The 21,137-nt window shown below is 38.5% G+C and overlaps 1 protein-coding gene across 2 annotated transcripts in view; it reads left to right on the plus strand.

Moving 5' to 3' along the window:
• Samtor (S-adenosylmethionine sensor upstream of mTORC1) overlaps positions 1-7,170 on the plus strand; it is a 53,367-nt gene extending 46,197 nt beyond the window's left edge. The window contains exons 4-5 of one of the 2 annotated variants that reach the window (XM_029478578.2): positions 2,079-2,193; positions 3,900-7,170. In XM_029478578.2, the coding sequence (XP_029334438.1) occupies positions 2,079-2,193; positions 3,900-4,352 (568 nt within the window). In that variant the 3' untranslated portion in view covers positions 4,353-7,170. Of the gene's footprint in view, positions 1-2,078; positions 2,194-3,722 lie in introns of both variants that reach the window. The other variant, XM_021164969.3, reaches the window with a different exon arrangement.
• The last annotated feature ends 13,967 nt before the right edge of the window (positions 7,171-21,137 follow it).

Here is a 21,137-nt window from a genome sequence, read left to right on the forward strand (position 1 = left end):
TCCTTGTTTCATGTAACAGCCTAGAATTTAATTGTTACCATATGTGTAAAAAGATTATGCTTTTGACTGTGACTCACCATGTGAGGACAGGTGTGGAATTTTCCACCTAAGCCATCTTATCCAGAGCTCAATAAGCCTTAGTTTTTAGAGAATTTCAAGTTCTGTTTTGGACAAGAAATGTTCTTAATTTTCCATAATGAGGGAGAATGGGGAGCAGATTGGTTTCTCTTAGACGAGGCGACTAGCCCCTCTCTGCACCCGCAGTTGTTGTTTTGTTTTTTGTCTTTTGGTTTTTTGCACACAGTGTTCTGAATGCCAAACATGTAGCAATGGGCTGTGATCTTGGCACTCTACAACCCTCAAATAAGGGTTAGAATGGTGATTGAGTGATATACAATATTACATATATTATAGATTCTCATTTGTTCTGACTGCTGTCGTCTGGATATTGAAATTTGCACAAGTATATGCTAAGGCATTTCTCTAGCTGTTGTCTAGACTCTGTGGTCTGACTGAGCATGTGTAACTTATGCCACAAGAATTTGCTGGCTTCTATCTTCCTTCAACCAGTGTATTGTCATATTTCAAAGACTGACAAGGTAATTCACTTGGCAAGTGATTATGTACTATAGGCATAATCCAGTTTACATATGACAGAATTCACCTTAGATCGGCCGTGGTACAGAAGGTCACCTTTCAAGTCTCCAGAGCAGTTCATGTCACTGAGAACGTGTCTGGCTATTTCTTATAGAAGCTGACATTTATCTTGATTTTCTAGTCAGAACAAGATGTCTTATTTACACACACACACACACACAGACACAGACACTCACACACACACACACACACACACACTTGGAGAAATTGCTAATATCCTATACTCCTCTAACCTTGTTTAGGTACGTTTTTAAATTTACATTTTATTTATAAAAGTCTTTTTTAATTGATTCTTATTTTGGGTACTATCTACTGTTGTAATGAAGTTTATTATATATGATTTGAAATAAAACAGATGATTTTTTTATTTCTATGTTAGTACATCAAAGTCTTAGCTGAATATATAACCCACTTATTACATTTCTTCTCTAGAAAAAAAAAACACTTTTAGATATGTAGTTTAAAGCCATTCTAGAGCAAATATTAGCCAAGGCACAGAACAAAGCTAAACAAATCTCTACACTTTAGCCCTAAAGAAAATTCCATCTTTACATAATTATTTATATTGTTTTTCCTTTATATTTTCAGGGTAACTCATAAATTTTTTAGAAAATTATTATATTAGTTAAAATGGCATATCTTCAAAGTTGAAACTGTCATACTATTTTATGGTTTTTATTCAGCCTGGATTTGGGACTAACAAAGGCTACTCCAGTAGAACCATACTGAACTTGTGATTAAATTTGCTAACACATTTTCTGCTTTGTTTTGTTTTGCTTTATCTTGTTTTGGAAATGAAGAAACTTGCAAAGTATAAGAAAATTCAGTGTTTTAAAGAATTCTATTTTATTAATTGTTTTCCTCTTGTTCATTTAAGTCATTGAGACATTTTAAAGTGAAATTCCAATTGGATTGACTATTGAGAATTGATTTGAGTTCATTCTTTCCTATACAAAACATTCTCAAAAATCTAATGTATGGGTCTTAGCTATGAAAAAATATTTTCACAATAATAAGTTGCTATTTGTGGGGTTTTTTTTTTTTGTTGTTGTTCTTTACTTTCTTCTGTGAGTATAGAATGCACTCAGTGGCTTCATGCCAGGGTATTCTACAGAAGTTTAAACAAAGAAGCAGCTGTTAGACTCCACTATAATATACCATACATTAAAACAGTTCAAGAAAGAGAAAACGTGGTCTCACCTTTTACAGCTGTTCTCTTAAAGATAGACTATATAGTGGTAAATGGAAGTTCCAGGCATTACTCCTTAACATGGAATGCATAGACATACCAATACCAACAGCATTCCTTCCAGCCCTCTTAAGAGTGAGGAGCTCCTCGTCTACAGAGAACTGTTCTTCTTGCATGGAGTTTTGCACGTATTATGTTCAGAGTGCTTTTTAAACCATGTCCCTGTTTTTAGGTTGCTTCAAGCCTCAGGAAAGATCAGATTACTTGATGTTGGCAGCTGCTTTAATCCATTTTTGAAGTTTGAAGAATTTTTAACTGTTGGCATAGATATTGTACCTGCTGTAGAGGTATGTGGTTTTATTTACAGACTCTGTTTTTAACTTGTGTCCTTAACAAGAAAAGCACTATCTTTACATTCTTAAAATAGCAAACATATACTTACTTTCTACCAACTAGCAAATTATTTCTGAAAATGTTTAGTATTTAGCTAACCAATATGATCATACTTTATTTTCTTTGTTTTGTACCTTCTGTATATCTAGAAAGCCAGGATTTGGAAGTATACTGTAGGAAAAAAACATTGTAATTTAAAAATTTGTAGGTTACAAAGATGTCTGTATAGCTGTATTGCTTAGGATTTTTAGGTGACTGACTGCCTTTGTACTACATAGGCAAGAATCTCCTGTCTTAGCCTTCCATCTTATTTTAGGAGTGCTAAGGCTCTAGGGTGTATACATCAGCTTTTTATGTGAGTTCTAGGGGATAAAGTTCAGGTCTTCAGGCTATCATGGCAAATACTTTTACCCATGGGGCTATCCCCTAAACCCTGTAGGACTTTCTTATTCCAATTTTCTATAGAGTTTAACACCTAGCCAATTATGAAATATTTATTTCTTTGTTGTGTTTTCTGTAATCATTTGATTGCATTAATTAAACTTAATGTTCAGTATGCAGAAATTAATTTTTTAAGAGTAAAGTGTTATCATTTTTAAATGTTTGGAGTTAGTACAGTACAAAGCATTTTACTGACCTTTAAAGAGTGCTAGCATCTTTCTGCATATACAAAGTTTATCTATCACTTACACTTCTATCACTGTGACAAAGCACTTGACAAATGCCTATATTTGCTTATTTAGCTAGCTATTGATAAACTGAATACAAATGTGAACAACATTAGAAATGAAACACTCTTGTATGTTCTTATCCAAATTAAATTCCAAATAAGCATCTTGTATGTTCTTATCCAAATTAAATTCCAAATAGATGCTTTAAGTTATCCCTAATGTAGTAGTGTGTGAGACAGTTTGTGTGTATTTGTTTGCTGTATAGAATGATGATTAGAAATCTGGGAGACTTAATTACTCAAGTTTTTTAACTTTAGTTGAGAACAGGGCGTGGTAGTGCGCGTGTGCAGTCCCAACACGTGAGAGAAGAAGTTGGGTTCAGAAGCCCAGTGGTAGCTTTGACTCCAAGATTTGAGGCTACCCTGAACCAGTGGAGACCTTGTCTCAAGTACATTTTTAAAAAATGAATAAATAAATAGGAAGGAATGAAAATCTGTGTAGAGTTAGAAGGAATAAGTAATGAATGCTAAATTCTATACAAAAGCTGTGAGATGTTAAATACCATGGTGTGAAGCTTACCGATCAAGGTACACATATTCTTGACATTGTTTTGTTGTTTTTTTGTTTGTTTTGTTTTGTTTTTATTTTCTGAGGCAGGGTCTCACTATGTCACCCAGACTGGCTTCCAACATGCAGTCCTTAGCTCAGGTTCCTGAGTACTGGGATTACGGGCATACAGTACCACACTGTGGAATTCTTACTCTGCCTTCTTTTTGTTTTTGTTTTTGTTGTTGTTTTTTTTATTTCTACAGAGTGTGTATAAGTGTGACTTCTTGAACTTGCAGCTTCAGCAGCCACTCCAGCTTGCACAAGATGCTATAGACGCTTTTCTGAAGCAGCTGAGAAACCCTATTGATGCTCTTCCGGGGGAACTTTTTCATGTGGTTGTTTTCTCTCTCCTTCTTTCCTATTTTCCATCACCCTACCAGCGATGGATTTGCTGCAAGAAAGCCCATGAGCTGTTAGTGCTGAACGGCTTATTGCTCATCATCACTCCCGATTCCTCCCATCAGAACCGGCACGCTATGATGATGAAGAGCTGGAAGATTGCTATAGAATCCCTGGGTTTTAAGCGCTTCAAGTATTCAAAATTTTCTCATATGCATCTCATGGCTTTTAGAAAAACCTCCCTTAAAACCACAAGTGACTTGGTTAGTAGGAACTATCCAGGGATGTTGTATATTCCTCAAGATTTCAACAGTGTAGAAGATGAGGAGTATTCTAACACTTCCTGTTATGTCCGATCAGATCTAGAAGATGAACAGCTAGCATACGGTTTCACGGAGCTCCCTGATGCTCCTTATGATTCAGATTCTGGAGAAAGCCAAGCCAGCTCTATTCCATTTTATGAGTTAGAGGATCCCATCTTACTTTTAAGCTAATGTAAAAGCAAAAAGCCCTTCCATTCCAGATTCCTAAACTAAATGCTTACACTAATCAGAATACTAACACGAACTCAGTATTTAAGGCCTGGTTTGCATAGAAGAAATGCAAACGTTTACAGAGTTTGCTATTTTTTCTACTTCTGGATTTCAAAATTTATTCTTATATAGGAAGCTTAAAGTTTCATGCAGAGTGACTTCTGTCTTAGCAGAAACCACTGTTACTTTAGCATTTTGCATTAAGATTAAAAAGGTACCTTTTTTCTCTTTAGTGCGGTTGTAAAGCCTAATGTACTATGTATTCCCCTCTTCAGTTTAGTGTTGACTTTACACCCTTGTCATGAGGAACCTCAAGATGTGTAGAAAGCTGTAGATTGCACTTTGATGACTCACAAGTTGAATATTTCACATAGGTTGGTGTAGTTGTTTGTGGTACATATTTGTCTTTTTCTTTAAATTGTTACCTTTTACAGAAAACAGTTTCCACTCAGTTTTATTTAACAATCCAGTATTCCTGAACTTTTTGAAATTGGTGACAAATTTTTATATTAAGCTCATTCGGAAACATTAGACATTGGAAGAGATATTTCCCAAAGAATATATTCTAATGAACACAGTACAGCAAACACCATCGCCAAAGTAGTATTTCTATAATATTCTTACTGATACAGGCCTTGGTGTTCAGTATATTTACCTGTGAAAGCAAATTTTTATTTTTTTAAAACTTAGACTGCATTTACAGACTGTTCTGTTTAAGCAAGAAGCAATGTATAATACCCAACACTGACCTGGAACGCCTTTGTGAAAGGGGTTGCACGTGTAAACGGTTATATTCTGCTCTGACCAACTCTGAGAGGGTCCTCACCTGTCCTTTACGGCGGTGCTGCACTAGAAGTTTGGAATTACATTAACGTTTTTTGAAATTAACCCTCTACTGATAATCTCATAAAATGGTCTTGACCTTTTGTTATCCTAATTTTCTCTAAGCCCTAGCAGAAAATTTTCTTTGACTATATAAACAATTAGTTGGCTGTGGGAAATTTCCCTTTCCACATTGATAAATGCCTTTCTGTGTTTCTGAATCAGAAGCAAGTGATTAACTAGAAATCTATGTCCAACAAGACAAGGTTAAACAGTTAAGAACATTTAGTCCACATTGTCTTGTCAGCCAGCAATTGTCATGTGTCATGTAAACTATCATTTTAAAGAGTGCCACTGTGTGGATTTTTTTCAAGTGGTTATTACATTAAAATTACCTCATACTGAGGTTTTTGCACTGAAATATCACAGTTTCAGATTTCATGGTTAATGTTGTATGAGCGTGTATGTATGTGTGTGTTGTATGTGTGCATATGTATTTTTAAAAGAAACTTGCATTTTCAGTAGTTGATCCTAAATTTCATAAACTGCACTTCTTTACTCTGGTAAAATGGATGTTTTTGTGCTTATTGTGAATTGCAATAGTTAACTTTGAATGTCAAATTTTATTTAGAAATACATAAGCTTACACTTTAAGATATGTGTTCATTGTATGTATCCAATATTTCTTGTTCAGTTTCACATGCTAAATTAATGAAAGTAACTTGATTATGACTAACTTTAGAAAAGTCAGTTGTCTAAATGCAATAAACATTAATTGTTAAAAGATGTCATAAGTAACTTGAAATTTTCATTTACTTTCAATAGCACATAGTCCCATCATTACTAGAGTTTCTTTCCATTTAGGCACTACAGGATAATGGTTTAAAACTCCCTCAAAAGAAAAGAAGACAAAAGATTGAAGAGGCGCTGTGTTCAGGATAAAACAAAACTATGTTCTGGTAGCATCTCTCTTACCATACTGTTTTCTTGTCTGTTTTGTTAACTCATTACAATCCTCAGAGCAAAGGAAACAATACACCAAATGAAATTGCTTTGAAAGAAAATGAAACCGTACTTTGGAAGATTGGTCTAGGTATCACCTTTGAGACAACTTTTATGTCACAGCAAAACTGTTGGTGCTATAAATTCTTCTGGTTGTTAACTGAGATTGAGTTTGCTTTTGGTCCAAAGTTTGCATGATATATGTTAAGTACTTAAAAATATCTCTTTATAAGATCTACTACTATTTAGTATAAATTGATTTGATTTGATGTCATTTTTTTTTTACTGTAAACTCAGCTTACTCAGATTAAAACTTACACCAATACATATTCCACAGGCCAGTTCCATGTGAAAGTGTTGAAACATAAGCAGTCATTGTGGGTTGAGGTCAGATTATATAAGTAATAACCAGTGAAGTTAATAGGTCCTTCAAATATTGTATAGGTACGCTAAAATTATTTCACCTGGATATTGATAATTTAAGGGATTTCCTGTCACATTCACACAATTTCTCCAAAATAACTTGGTATTTCAAAAACATGATAATTGGGCCAAGTGATGGGGCTTAAGCTTTAATCCCAGCACTTGGGAGGTAGATCTATGACTTCAAGGCCAGCCAGCCTGGTCTTCAATCTGGGACAGCCAACCAAGGCTACTCAAAGAAACCATGTCTCAGAAAACCAAAAAGAAAAAGAAAAAAAAAAAGAAGGAAGGAAGGAAGGAAGGAAGGAAGGAAGGAAAAAGCCAGATGAGAATCATGTGGTTGGTTGGGCTCATCGGGATGGTGAACAGATCATGTGATTTTACTATAGTTACAAAGTGGCTGGAGGTAGAGTACCTGAAAATGTACGTTTGTGTTTGATGTATTTTTTCACATTTTGTGAACAAAGCACATTTATTAAAAAATTTAAATTTTCTAATATTCTTTGTCTGTTACTTGTAAACTGAAGAGCTCTTGATCTTTGGTGTGTTTCACAAAAAAGCTTAAAGTCTTGGAATTAATTTAGAATTTGACTTTTAGAATTTTTCATCTCACCTGATCATGTCCCTTCATTTCATAAATTCATTCCCACAGATCCAGAGATGCAGGCGACTGCCCATTACCAAACACTGCCAGTTCCTTTATGACATTCTCATTACGTATGTCCACCATATGTAACTGGTTCATAAAGAAAATGAAATGTAACAGTTTTAGTTAAGTATATTCGTCTCTTCAGGTTAGTATTGAGCTTTCTCATGAAAGAATTTTAATTGAACAATTGTCTGTATTTTACCTTGTACCATATGCTGGAAAACAAGTGTAGAAATGATCATAGTCCCTAGCTTTCTTGGATCTTATGGAATATATCATAATGGGATACACACACACACACACGAATGAAAAGTATCATCTTTGTGTGTAGGGAATGATAGCTTAATGATCCTATAGGTTTTCTGCTTTAATTAAAATCCTTCATTTATTTCCAGAATAAATGGAATAGGAGTTTCAGGGCAGAAGGTTTAAACACTGGCCCACACGTGCATGCACACAACCCCCTACACCACTGTTCAGCAAATTGCATTGCTCACCGTTCCAGAAAAGCACAAGCTAAACAGAGATTTTCTGATAATACTAAAAGAGCTAAGAAAGCACTCGAGCTCTTCTCCATTTCCCATACTTGTCTGCATTGAGAGCAGCAGTGACCATCCTCAGTGAGCTACTAATGGAGTGTAGACTTAAGGCCTGTCATAGGAAGATTGCTCAGGGACAGAAAATGTATGTAGCATAGACAAGGCCCTAGCTTCAATCTCCTGCATTATGTTAAAAGTTTAAAAGCCAAGTCTTGCCAGTGTTTCAAATTGTCAGGTAACAAAGATGGAAATTATAATGTATTCTTAATCATTTCACCTTTATATAAACTTCAGCTAATCCAAAGAGATAAAGAGAGGTGCTAAGTATAACGGGAAAAAAAGTCCAAAAAAATAAAACATTTGTAAATATTTATGCACTAATAATGAATCCATAAGGTCTCAGCAAAATGAAATCCTAAAGAGGTCCCAAACAAAAACAAAACCAGTAGGCATGCTTTAGCTCACTAAATAAAAAAAAAACAAGCATGTGTGTGGTGTGTATGTGTGTGTGTGGGTTCCCTCCATGTACGTTTGTGCACCATATACATGCAATGCCCACAGAGACATTTGGGAACTAGGATCCTCAACTGAATTTTGATTAGTTATGATTGAAAGGACAGGAATCAGCACAAGACACAACAAAACCAAGTTCTCAGCATATAGGAGATGTATTTACCCCAGAAGTGTAATAAGGGGTAGGGAATAAGAGGCAAAGACAGGAGATAGAGGACGATGGAGAAGAGAAAAGGAATAAACCAAGAAGGGGAAGGGATATTTGCCCCCAGTGGAACAAAGGACTGCTTCTGGATAGAGAGGCAGACATGGCCCATAGGCAAATGGCAGTTTATAAAGGGAAAAGGGAAACCATGTGTTAGGATGAGCTGGTTGGTTTTGATTGGGCATATTGATTAGAGCAGTCAAGAAGGAGCTTTTGATTGATGGACTTCAATACTTTGATAGCCGGACCTTGGTAATCAGCCTCAGGAGGAAGAAGTGGCTAAGAAGGCAGTAGACCTTAGTGGCCAGCTTTAGGAATGTAATCAATGGTTGAGCAAGGCAGAGGGAATGGGAAAGGGGCAAAGCTTGCCAGTGCCATGTCTGTCATGTTCAGGCTGATCAGAGCCCTTCATTGATTTTCTGTAATGGTCTTACATCTGTGGCAAAGAAATAGTGCCTTGATGAGGGACTGAGGATTATCTGTGATTTATTTGTGAACATAAGGACAAGTATTTAGAAAGGAGTAAAGGATTATGCTGGTTTAGTAAAATGGCAGTTGTAGGTTTTCCAGGGTACACACGTGGGTATGCGAGAACAATTTTTTTAAAAGGCCATGATTTGAAAGAGAGTAAGGTGTGTATGTGTGTGTTACATGGGGGTGGGTTACAAGGGAGGGTTTGATGGGAGGAAAGAGATAGAAATGATTTAATTTTATTATAATACACACACATATATTTTAAAAAGGCAAAGGTACACCATCCATCAACTGAGCTTAATGCATACATACAGGATATTCTACCCAACAAATAATACACACGTTCTTCTAAGTGGCACATAGTACCTTCTCCAAAATTGTCCATGTCATGGGCCATAAATCAAAGTTTAATGAATAGTTTTGAAGCAACAGTATGTCATTAAAGAAATCTGAAGAAATGTCATATTTCTAGTGTCAAGCAAAAAGGAAAATATAACTTACCAGGACATTCAGGACATAGCCAAGGGAGTCTAAGGGGACAATTTACAATTATAAGCACTCATATCAGAAAAGCCATCTCAGCCTAATGATGCACATTAAGGCTCTGGAAAACAATAAGAAGCTAATCCCAAATCCTGTAGACGGCCAGATAATAATAATAATAACAATAATAATGCAAATTTGGGATGAAGTTATTGAAATAGCAAAAATCAAATACAAGCTCCACCAACGAGATGGTTGTTTGAAAAAGTTGAAAAGATTTACTTAACCTTAGCCCAACTTGCAAAAAGAAAGAGGAGGATGTGAAAAATTCTAGGTGAAAAGAGTGCCCTGAAAACGGACTTGAATGGATATTAGCCAGAAAGTACAGAATACCCAGAATTGCAGAACTCAGGAAGGTCAACAAGTCAAAGAGTCCCAGTGAGGAGGCCCTGATCCCACTGGAGAGGAAGAAGAAAGCAATCATGGGAGTGTGGGGGAGGACCTGGATGGGAAAGGGGACAGGGAGGGCAAGAGGGAAACATGATCAGGTATTTGTGGGAGTGGGGAGCGGGGGACAGGATTGAAGCCCTGAGGGCCAGAAGAAAGGATGGAAATAGGCAACCTTAGGAGGTGGAGGTGGGAGGACCCTCTAGAATGTACTAGAGAACTGGGAGGTGAGAGACTCTCAGGACTCAAAGAGAAGGGAACCTTAGATGAAATGCCCTACAGTGGGGAGGGGCAATTGTAGAGTCCACTTCCAGCAGCAAAACAGGGCATCAAGTGGAGGGATGGGGTTGCCATCCCACAGGCAAAACACTGACCCAGAATTGTTCCTGTCTAAAAGAACTGCAGGGAGAAAATAGAGAAGAGACTGAGGGAAAGGAGGTCCAATGACAGGTCCAAATTGAGATCCAGCTCAAGGAAAGGCTCCAAGGCCTGACACTATTACTGATATTATGGTGTGCTTCCAAACAGGAGCCTATCATGACTGCCCTCCAAAAGGCTAACAAACAGCTGAAAGAGTCAGATGAAGATGTTTACACCCAGCCAATGGACAGAAGGTGATGACCCCTGTGACTGAATTAGTGAAAAGCTGGAAGTAGCTGAGGAGGAAGGCAACCCTATAGGAAAACCAGCAGGCTCAACTAACCTGGACCCCTGAGATCTCTCAAACACTGAGCCACCAACCAGGCTGCATATACCAGCTGATATGAGGCCCTTAACACATATACAGTAGAAGACTACAGAGTCTTGATTCAGTAAGAGAAGATGGACCTAACCTACCCTCAAGAGACTTGAGGCCTCAAGGAGTGGGGGGTGGGGAGAGGGATCTGATGGGGAGATCCCTCTCGGAGAAAGGGGGGGTAGGAGGTATGGGATTTGGAACAATCAGAAGTCGAACCCGGACGAGGACTGGAATGTAAAAATAAGATTAAAGAATTAAAAACAAACAAAAAAATCAAAACAACAACAACAAAAAAAAAAAAATACAGACTTCAATGAAATCCAAGATATCATTGGGTAATTGTTTGAAACCTTATACATCACAAAGCTAAAAAACCTATGAAAAATATATGGATTTCTAAATACACTAGGCCTACCACAATTAAAGCCAGATGATATGTAAGCTGGTCTATTACAACAATAAGATGAAGGCTGTAATTAAATCTCTGGGGGAAAAAAAAAAGAAAACAGAAAAGTCTAGAAGCAGAATATTTCTCTGTTTAATTCTATCAAACTTCATTTGTTTGTTTTTGTTTTTGTTTTTTGAGGAAGATTATCAGTATGTAGCTCTGGCTAGCCTAGAACTTGATTTTCTATGTAAACCAGGCTGACCCCAGACACAGAGATCCACACCTGCTTCTGCCTCCTAAGTGCTAGGACTAAAAGTATTTGCCATACACATGGCCCTTATCATTAAGCAAGATCTAATATAGTAATCAATTTGTTCCATAAAACCGAATGGAGAGAATTTACCAAAGTCCTTCTATAAACCAGTATTATCCTGATGGCAAAACTGGATAAAGATGCTACCCATTAAAAAACTGACCAACCGGTCGGCTGACACTTGCCAGCTACCCATAACACCCGCCACAGGATCTTAAGACTTCTGGTGAGTGGAACACAGCTTCTGCTCCAATCCAATTGCGCGCCGGACCTGAGACTGCATTAGTTAGGGAAGCAGAAACCAGCCTGAGTAGGGCCACAGGCCTCATCCGGCCAGATCAGCGCCAGGGTAGCTAGAGCGCAGGGTTGCCTGACACCCGCCAGCTACCCACGACCCCCGCCACAGGATTTTGGGACTGCTGGTGAGTGGAACACAGCTTCTGCTCCAGTCCAATCACGCAGGACCTGAGACTGCTCTGGTTGGGGAGAGAGAAATCCGGCCTACATAGGGCCACAAGCCTCTTCTGGTCAGAAAAGCACCGGGGCAGCTGGGGCGCAGGGTCGGCTGACACTCACCAGCTACCCACAACACCCACCACAGGATCTTAAGACATCTGGTGAGTGGAACACAGCTTCTGCTCCAATCCAATTGCGCGCGGGACGTGAGACTGCATTAGTTAGGGAAGCAGAAACCGGCCTGAGTAGGGCCACAGGCCTCATCCGGCCGGATCAGCACAGGGGTAGCTTGAGCGCAGGGTCGCCTGACACCCGCCAGCTACCCACGACCCCCGCCACAGGATTTTGAGACTGCTGGTGAGTGGAACACAGCTTCTGCTCCAGTCCAATCACGCGGGACCTGAGACTGCTTTGGTTGGGGAGGCAGAAATCCGGCCTACATAGGGCCACAAGCCTCTTCCAGTCAGAAAAGCACCGGAGTAGCTAGGGCGCAGGGTCGGCTGACACTCGCCAGCTACCCACAACACCCGCCACAGGATCTTAAGACTTCTGGTGAGTGGAACACAGCTTCTGCTCCAATCCAATTGCACGCGGGACCAGAGACTGCATTAGTTAGGGAAGCAGAAAACCGGCCTGAGTAGGACCACAGGCCTCTTCCGGCTGGACCAGCACCGGGGTACCGCCAGCTACCCACGACCCCCGCCGCAGGATTTTGAGACTGCTGGTGAGTGGAACACAGCTTCTGCTCCAATCTTTAAACAGTGACAACGATAACAACTAACCCCAGAGATTACCAGATGGCGAAAGGTAAACGTAATAATCTTACTAACAGGAACCAAGACCACTCACCATCATCAGAACCCAGCACCCCCACTTTGCCCAGTCCAGGGCACCCCAACACACCAGAAAACCTAGACACGGATCTAAAAGCATATCTCATGATGATGGTAGAGGACATCAAGAAGGACTTTAATAACTCACTTAAAGAATTACAGGAGAACATGGCTAAAGAGTTACAAGTCCTTAAAGAAAAACAGGATAACACAATCAAACAGGTAGAAGTCCTTAAAGAAAAACAGGATAACACAATCAAACAGGTAGAAGTCCTTAAAGAAAAACAGGAAAACACATCCAAACAGATGATGGAAATGAACAAAACCATACTAGACCTAAAAAGGGAAGTAGACACAATAAAGAAAACCCAAAATGAGGCAACACTGGAGATAGAAACCCTAGGAAAGAAATCTGGAACCATAGATACGAGCATCAGCAACAGAATACAAGAGATGGAAGAGAGAATCTCAGGTGCAGAAGATTCCATAGAGAACATCGGCACAACAATCAAGGAAAATGTAAAATGCAAAAAGATCCTAACTCAAAACATCCAAGAAATACAGGACACAATGAGAAGACCAAACCTACAGATAATAGGAGTGGATGAGAATGAAGATTTTCAACTCAAAGGACCAGCAAACATCTTCAACAAAATTATAGAAGAAAACTTCCCAAATCTAAAGAAAGAGATGCCCATGAACATACAAGAAGCCTACAGAACTCCAAATAGACTGGACCAGAAAAGAAATACCTCCTGACACATAATAATCAGAACAACAAATGCTCTAAATAAAGATAGAATACTAAAAGCAGTAAGAGAAAAAGGCCAAGTAACATATAAAGGCAAGCCTGTCAGAATTACACCAGATTTTTCACCAGAGACTATGAAAGCCAGAAGATCCTGGACGGATGTTATACAGACACTAAAAGAACACAAATTCCAGCCCAGGCTACTATACCCAGCCAAACTCTCAATTAACATGGATGGAGAAACTAAAGTATTCCATGACAAAACCAAATTCACACATTATCTCTCCATGAATCCAGTCCTTCAAAGGATAATAACAGAAAAAAACCAATACAAGGACAGAAACCACGCCCTAGAAACAACAAGAAGGTAATCCCTCAACAAACCTAAAAGAAGACAGCCACAAGAACAGAATGCCAACTTTAACAACAAAAATAACAGGAAACAACAATTACTTTTCCTTAATATCTCTTAATATCAATGGACTCAACTCCCCGATAAAAAGACATAGACTAACAAATTGGCTACACAAACAAGACTCAACATTTTGCTGCTTACAGGAAACTCATCTCAGAGAAAAAGATAGACACTACCTCAGAATGAAAGGCTGGAAAACAATTTTCCAAGCAAATGGTATGAAGAAACAAGCTGGAGTAGCCATTCTAATATCTGATAAGATTGACTTCCAACCCAAAGTCATTAAAAAAGACAGGGAGGGACACTTTATTCTCATCAAAGGTAAAATCCTCCAAGAGGAACTATCAATCCTGAATATCTATGCTCCAAATACAAAGACAGCCACATTCATTAAAGAAACTTTAGTAAATCTCAAAGCACACATTGCACCTCATACAATAATAGTGGGAGACTTCAACACACCACTTTCACCAATGGACAGATCATGGAAACAGGAACTAAACAGGGACACAGAGAAACTAAGAGAAATTATGAATCAAATGGATCTGGCAGATATCTACAGAACACTCTATCCTAAAACAAAAGGATATACCTTCTTCTCAGCACCTCATGGCACCTTCTCCAAAATTGACCTCATAATTGGTCACAAAACAGGCCTCAACAGATACAAAAATATTGAAATTGTCCCATGCATCCTATCAGATCACCATGGACTAAAGCTGATCTTCAATAACAAAATAAATAATAGAAAGCCAACCTTCACGTGGAAACTGAACAACACTCTTCTCAATGATACCTTGGTCAAGGAAGGAATAAAGAAAGAAATTAAGGACTTTTTAAAGTTCAATGAAAATGAAGCCACAACATACCCAAACTTATGGGACGCAATGAAAGCATTTCTAAGAGGAAAACTCATAGCTCTGAGTGCCTCCAAAAGGAAACTAGAGAGAGCACACATTAGCAGCTTGACAACACACCTAAAAGCACTAGAACAAAAGGAAGCAAATTCACCCAAGAGGAGTAGATGGCAGGAAATAATCAAACTCAGGGGTGAAATCAACCAAGTGGAAACAAGAAAAACTATTCAAAGAATCAACCAATCAAGGAGCTGGTTCTTTGAGAAAATCAACAAGATAGATAAACCCTTAGCCAGACTCACTAGAGGGCACAGGGAAAGCATCCTAATTAACAAAATCAGAAATGAAAAAGGAGACATAACAACAGATCCTGAAGACATCCAAAACACCATCAGATCCTTCTACCAAAGGCTATACTCAACAAAACTGGAGAACCTGGATGAAATGGAGAAGTTCCTAGACAGATACCAGGTACCAAAGTTGAATCAAGATCAGGTTAATGATCTAAACAGCCCTATATCCCCCAAAGAAATAGAAGTAGTCATTAATAGTCTCCCAACTAAAAAAAGCCCAGGGCCAGATGGGTTTAGTGCAGAGTTCTATCAGACCTTCAAAGAAGATCTAATCCCAGTTCTTCACAAACTATTCCACAAAATAGAAACAGAAGGTACTCTACCCAACTCATTCTATGAAGCCACAATTACTCTGATACCTAAACCACAAAAAGACCCAACAAAGATAGAAAACTTCAGACCAATATCCCTTATGAATACTGATGCAAAAATCCTCAATAAAGTTCTTGCTAACCGAATCCAAGAACACATCAAAACAATCATCCATCCTGACCAAGTAGGTTTCATCCCAGGGATGCAGGGATGGTTCAATATACGGAAATCCATCAACGTAATCCACTATATAAACAAACTCAAAGACAAAAACCACATGGTCATCTCGTTAGATGCGGAAAAAGCATTTGACAAGATCCAACACCCATTCATGATAAAAGTCTTGGAAAGATCAGGAATTCAAGGCCCATACCTAAACATGATAAAAGCAATCTACAGCAAACCAGTAGCCAACATCAAAGTAAATGGTCAGAAGCTTGAAGCAATCCCTCTAAAATCAGGGACTAGACAAGGCTGTCCACTTTCTCCATACCTATTCAACATTGTACTTGAAGTCCTAGCCAGAGCAATTCGACAACAAAAGGAGATCAAAGGGATACAAATTGGAAAAGATGAAGTCAAAATATCACTTTTTGCAGATGATATGATAGTATATATAAGTGACCCTAAAAATTCCACCAGAGAACTCCTAAGCCTGATAAACAGCTTCGGTGAAGTAGCTGGATATAAAATTAACTCAAACAAATCAATGGCCTTTCTCTACACAAAGAATAAACAGGCTGAGAAAGAAATTAGGGAAACAACACCCTTCTCAATAGTCACAAATAATATAAAATATCTTGGCGTGACTCTAACTAAGGAAGTGAAAGATCTGTATAATAAAAACTTCAAGTCTCTGAAGAAAGAAATTATAGAAGATCTCAGAAGATGGAAAGATCTCCCATGCTCATGGATTGGCAGGATCAACATTGTAAAAATGGCTATCTTGCCAAAAGCAATCTACAGATTCAATGCAATCCTCATCAAAATTTCAACTCAATTCTTCAACGAATTAGAAAGTGCAATCTGCAAATTCATCTGGAATAACAAAAAACCTAGGATAGCAAAAACTCTTCTCAAGGATAAAAGAACCTCTGGTGGAATCACCATGCCGGACCGAAAGCTCTACTACAGAGCAATTGTGATAAAAACTGCATGGTACTGGTATAGTGACAGACAAATAGACCAATGGAATAGAATTGAAGACCCAGAAATGAACCCACACACCTACGGTCACTTGATCTTCGACAAGGGAGCTAAAAACATCCAGTGGAAGAAAGACAGCATTTTCAACAAATTGTGCTGGCACAACTGGTTGTTAACATGTAGAAAAATGCGAATCGATCCATTCCTATCTCCTTGTACTAAGGTCAAGTCTAAGTGGATCAAGGAACTTCACATAAAACCAGAGACACTGAAACTTATAGAGGAGAAAGTGGGGAAAAGCCTTGAAGATATGGGCACAGGGGAAAAATTCCTGAATAGAACAGTAATGGCTTGTGCTGTAAGATCGAGAATTGACAAGTGGGACCTCATGAAACTACAAAGCTTCTGCAAGGCTAAAGACACCATCAATAAGACAAAAAAACCACCAACAGATTGGGAAAGGATCTTCACCTATCCTAAATCAGATAAGGGACTAATATCCAATATATATAAAGAACTCAAGAAGGTGGACTCCAGAAAGTCAAATAACCCCATTAAAAAATGGGGCTCAGAACTGAACAAAGAATTCTCACCTGAGGAATACCGAATGGCAGAGAAACACCTGAAAAAATGTTCAACATCCTTAATCATCAGGGAAATGCAACTCAAAACAACCCTGAGATTCCACCTCACACCAGTCAGAATGGCTAAGATCAAGAATTCAGGTGACAGCAGATGCTGGCGAGGATGTGGAGAAAGAGGAACACTCCTCCATTGTTGGTGGGATTGCAAGCTTGTACAACCACTCTGGAAATCAGTCTGGGGGTTCCTCAGAAAATTGGACATAGTACTACCGGAGGATCCAGCAATACCTCTCCTGGGCATATATCCAGAAGATGTCCCAACCGGTAAAAAGGACACATGCTCCACTATGTTCATAGCAGCCCTATTTATAATAGCCAGAAGCTGGAAAGAACCCAGATGTCCCTCAACAGAGGAATGGATACAGAAATTATGGTACATTTACACAATGGAGTACTACTCAGCTATTAAAAAGAATGAATTTATGAAATTCCTAGCCAAATGGATGGACCTGGAGGGCATCATCTTGAGTGAAGTAACACAATCACAAAAGAACTCACACAATATGAATTCATTGATAAGTGGATATTAGCCCAAAACTTAGGATACCCAAGATATAAGATACAACTTGATAAACGCATGAAACTCAAGAAGAATGAAGACCAAAGTGTGGACACTGTGCACCTTCTTAGAATTGGGAACAAAACACCCAGGGAAGGAGTTACAGAGACAAAGTTCGTAGCTGTGATGAAAGGATGGACCATTTAGAGACTGCGGTATCCAGGGATCCATCCCATAATCAGCTTCTAAACGCTGACACCATTGCATACACTAGCAAGATTTTGCTGAAAGGACCCAAATATAGCTGTCTCTTGTGAGACGATGCCGGGGCCTAGCAAACACAGGAGTGGATGTTCACAGTCAGCTATTGGATGTATCACAGGGCTCCCAATGGAGAAGCTAGAGAAAGTACCCAAGGAGCTAAAGGGATCTGCAACCCTATTGTTGGAACATCATGATGTACTAACCAGAACCCCGGAGCTCTTGTCTCTAGCTGCATATGTATCGAAAGATGGCCTAGTCGGCCATCAATGGAAAGAGAGGCCCATTGGACTTGCAAACTTTATATGCCCCAATATAGATAGGGGAATGCCAGGGCCAAAAGAATGGGAATGTAGGGAAGTGGGGGGCGCTATGGGGGACTTATGGGATAGCATTGGAAATGTAATTGAGGAAAATATGTAATAAAAATATTAAAAATCAAAAAAAAAGATAATTAGACATGGCTACAGGCCATGTATTCCAAGCATAATTAATGGTATTGTATTCATCATCTTGGAGTATTTCTGTAAACTAGTATATCCTATTTGACCAAATTAGGAAGGTGATATATATATATATATATATATATATATATATATATATATATATATATTTACATAACCTAGCCCTGACAGATTAAATTAAAACAAATTTAGAAGTATTTATGAGAAGAAAGTTAATGTGACTAGTTTGTTCCAGGACACCATGTTTTTGTTGGGACTTTTGCCCTAAAATATAATATACAATGACATTACTTCATCATTTGCAATGCTCTTGATAGCTATCCTTGCTGTAAATGTATACGCATGACTGTTCAAAGTCATTCATAATCTGAAGTGTTGATACTTTCATAAAACTTTTGCAATCAAACTTGTGAAATATGAATCTCATACATTTTCTAATGCAGTTATAAAAATATTTGCTCTTAAAAAAAAAACTGACCAACCAATTTTTTTGATAAACATTGGTACAAAAGTTGCTAGTCAGGGGATAGATGTTTCAGTGGTGGCTAGACGTGCTTCCTGCTTTTCCAGGAGACATAATTTGATTCCCAGAAATCTACAGGGTACCCAACTCCCTCTTCTCAACTCCCTAGGCGCCTGCACACATGCATGCACACACATATAAACACACACACACACACACACACATTAAAATGAAAATTCAAAAGTACTTGCAAACAAAACTCAGGAACACATTAGGAAGATCATATATCAAGTATTCAGGCTTCATAACAGAGATGAAAGATTAGTTCAGCATATACAAATCAATAAATATAATATACCCTATAAGTAAACGTAAGGTCATAAATCATATAAGTATCTCAATAGTCACAGAAGGCATTTGACAAAGTCCAACATACTTTCACAATAAGTCCTGAAAACATTAGGGATTGATGAAGTGCACCTCAAAATAATAATGCTATATATTGCACACCTAGAGTCAGCGTTATGCTAAATGTATAAAACACCATTTCCTTTAATATCAGGCAAAGACAAGATTTCCACTCACTTCTCCTTAATATTGCACTTAGAGTCTTGCTATGGACATAGGACTAGAGAGAGGCATAAAAAGGATAAAAATAGGAAAGAAGAAGTCAAGCTGTCTTTGTTTGCAGACAACAGGATTCTGTACTTACAATGTCCTATAGTCTCTACCATAAAATGTCTTGGATTTTATTAACCCTTTCAGTAAAATTGTAAGATAATATCAATGTACAAAAACCAATAGCTCATGTATATTATACTCTAACAATGAGCGCACAGAGAGAGGGAGTTGGAGGATGGGACGGGGAGACCAAGAAATGCCACAGAACAGTAAGGATTCTTGTTTCAGTTAACACAGATGAAGTGGGGGAGGAGAAGCTCCCAAAATGAGAATCCCAAGTCAAAATCCAGCCCTTAGAGGCAAAAGTCTCTACATTAACCCAGCACTTCTAAAGATGGTCACAAGCAAATTCATCATTTGTCCCTTTCCTAATGGCAGTAATTTTTTCTTTAGCCCTTGAAGCTGAGTTAAGAGATAAACTATCAAGAAAGAAAGGTTGGAGGGTATGACACTATTCTATATCAAGTTGTTACAGGATTTACATGCATCCCTGGACCTACAAATACTGCTTACAGTTAATCTTTGTTCTCCTTTTCAAGAAAACAGAATACAGATGTAATAATGGCCATTATTACTTTAGTTTCTCCCTTACTCTCATAATAGGTATGGTGATTTGAATAGAGCTGGTCCATAGAGAGTGGTACTGTTAGGAGATAATGCCTTGTTGGAGGAAGTGTATCACCATGGGGGTGAGCTTGAAGCTCTGCCAATTGCTGAAAAGTCAGTTTTCTCCTGGCTGCACTCAGCTCAAGATGTAGAACTCTCAGCTCCTCCTGTGCCATGCCTGCCTGGTAGCTGCCATGTTCCTGCTTTGATGATAATAAACTGAACCTCTGAAACGGTAAGCCACACCCAATTAAATGTTGTTCTTTATAAGAGCTGCCTTACTCATGGTATCTCTTCCCAGCAGTGGAGACCCTATGTAAGACAGCAGGTCTGCTTAAATGAGTTTTTGAGAGAAGAAAAAATAAGATGAGATGATCAAGTCATCAAAAGAAAAAAATATAATTTTTGAAATTGCAGCAAACCTTTCAGTAGGAAACAGGTGTACAGTTTCCCAGGCCTGTAGATGAATGATTACTGGAAAGAAGAGAAGACTAAGGAGGCCAAAGGCCCGGAGATGACAAAGCTAAAACAAAACCAAAAACTTATATCTAGATCCTGCTCCTCCCTGCTAAACTATTGGCCTCTTGTGGATTCCAGGGGCAAGGTAGTCATTGTCTTTGGTTGTGTCCTATTTGTTGTGGGTAAGCCTAGCAGGCTCCCATGGTCAGGTCTAAACCCACAATTATACAAAGAACAATAGTAAATCTCAGTGGGTCACAAAGCAAATTGGAAAAGGCCTATGATCTAAATTTAGATATGGAAGAGTTGGAAGGGTTTAAATCTGGACTATCTGTCTTCTAAGATTATATTCAGAGAAGGACAAGACAATTGAATGGAGGTGCCTACATGGCAGTGGAAACATACTGGAAATGTGCACCAGGGACAGGAACCTTGTAGGATTCAAAAACTTGGGGTAACAAGGGCCCAACAGTGCCTCCATAGCGTCCAGATTCTAGGTGTTAGTTTCTCAGTCTTCACAGATTTGCAGCCCACTATGGTAAGTAAGTT

The sequence above is a fragment of the Mus caroli genome, unplaced genomic scaffold, assembly GCF_978045245.1.
Source record: "Mus caroli unplaced genomic scaffold, Mus_caroli_1 scaffold_7, whole genome shotgun sequence".
Lineage (NCBI taxonomy): Eukaryota > Metazoa > Chordata > Mammalia > Rodentia > Muridae > Mus > Mus caroli.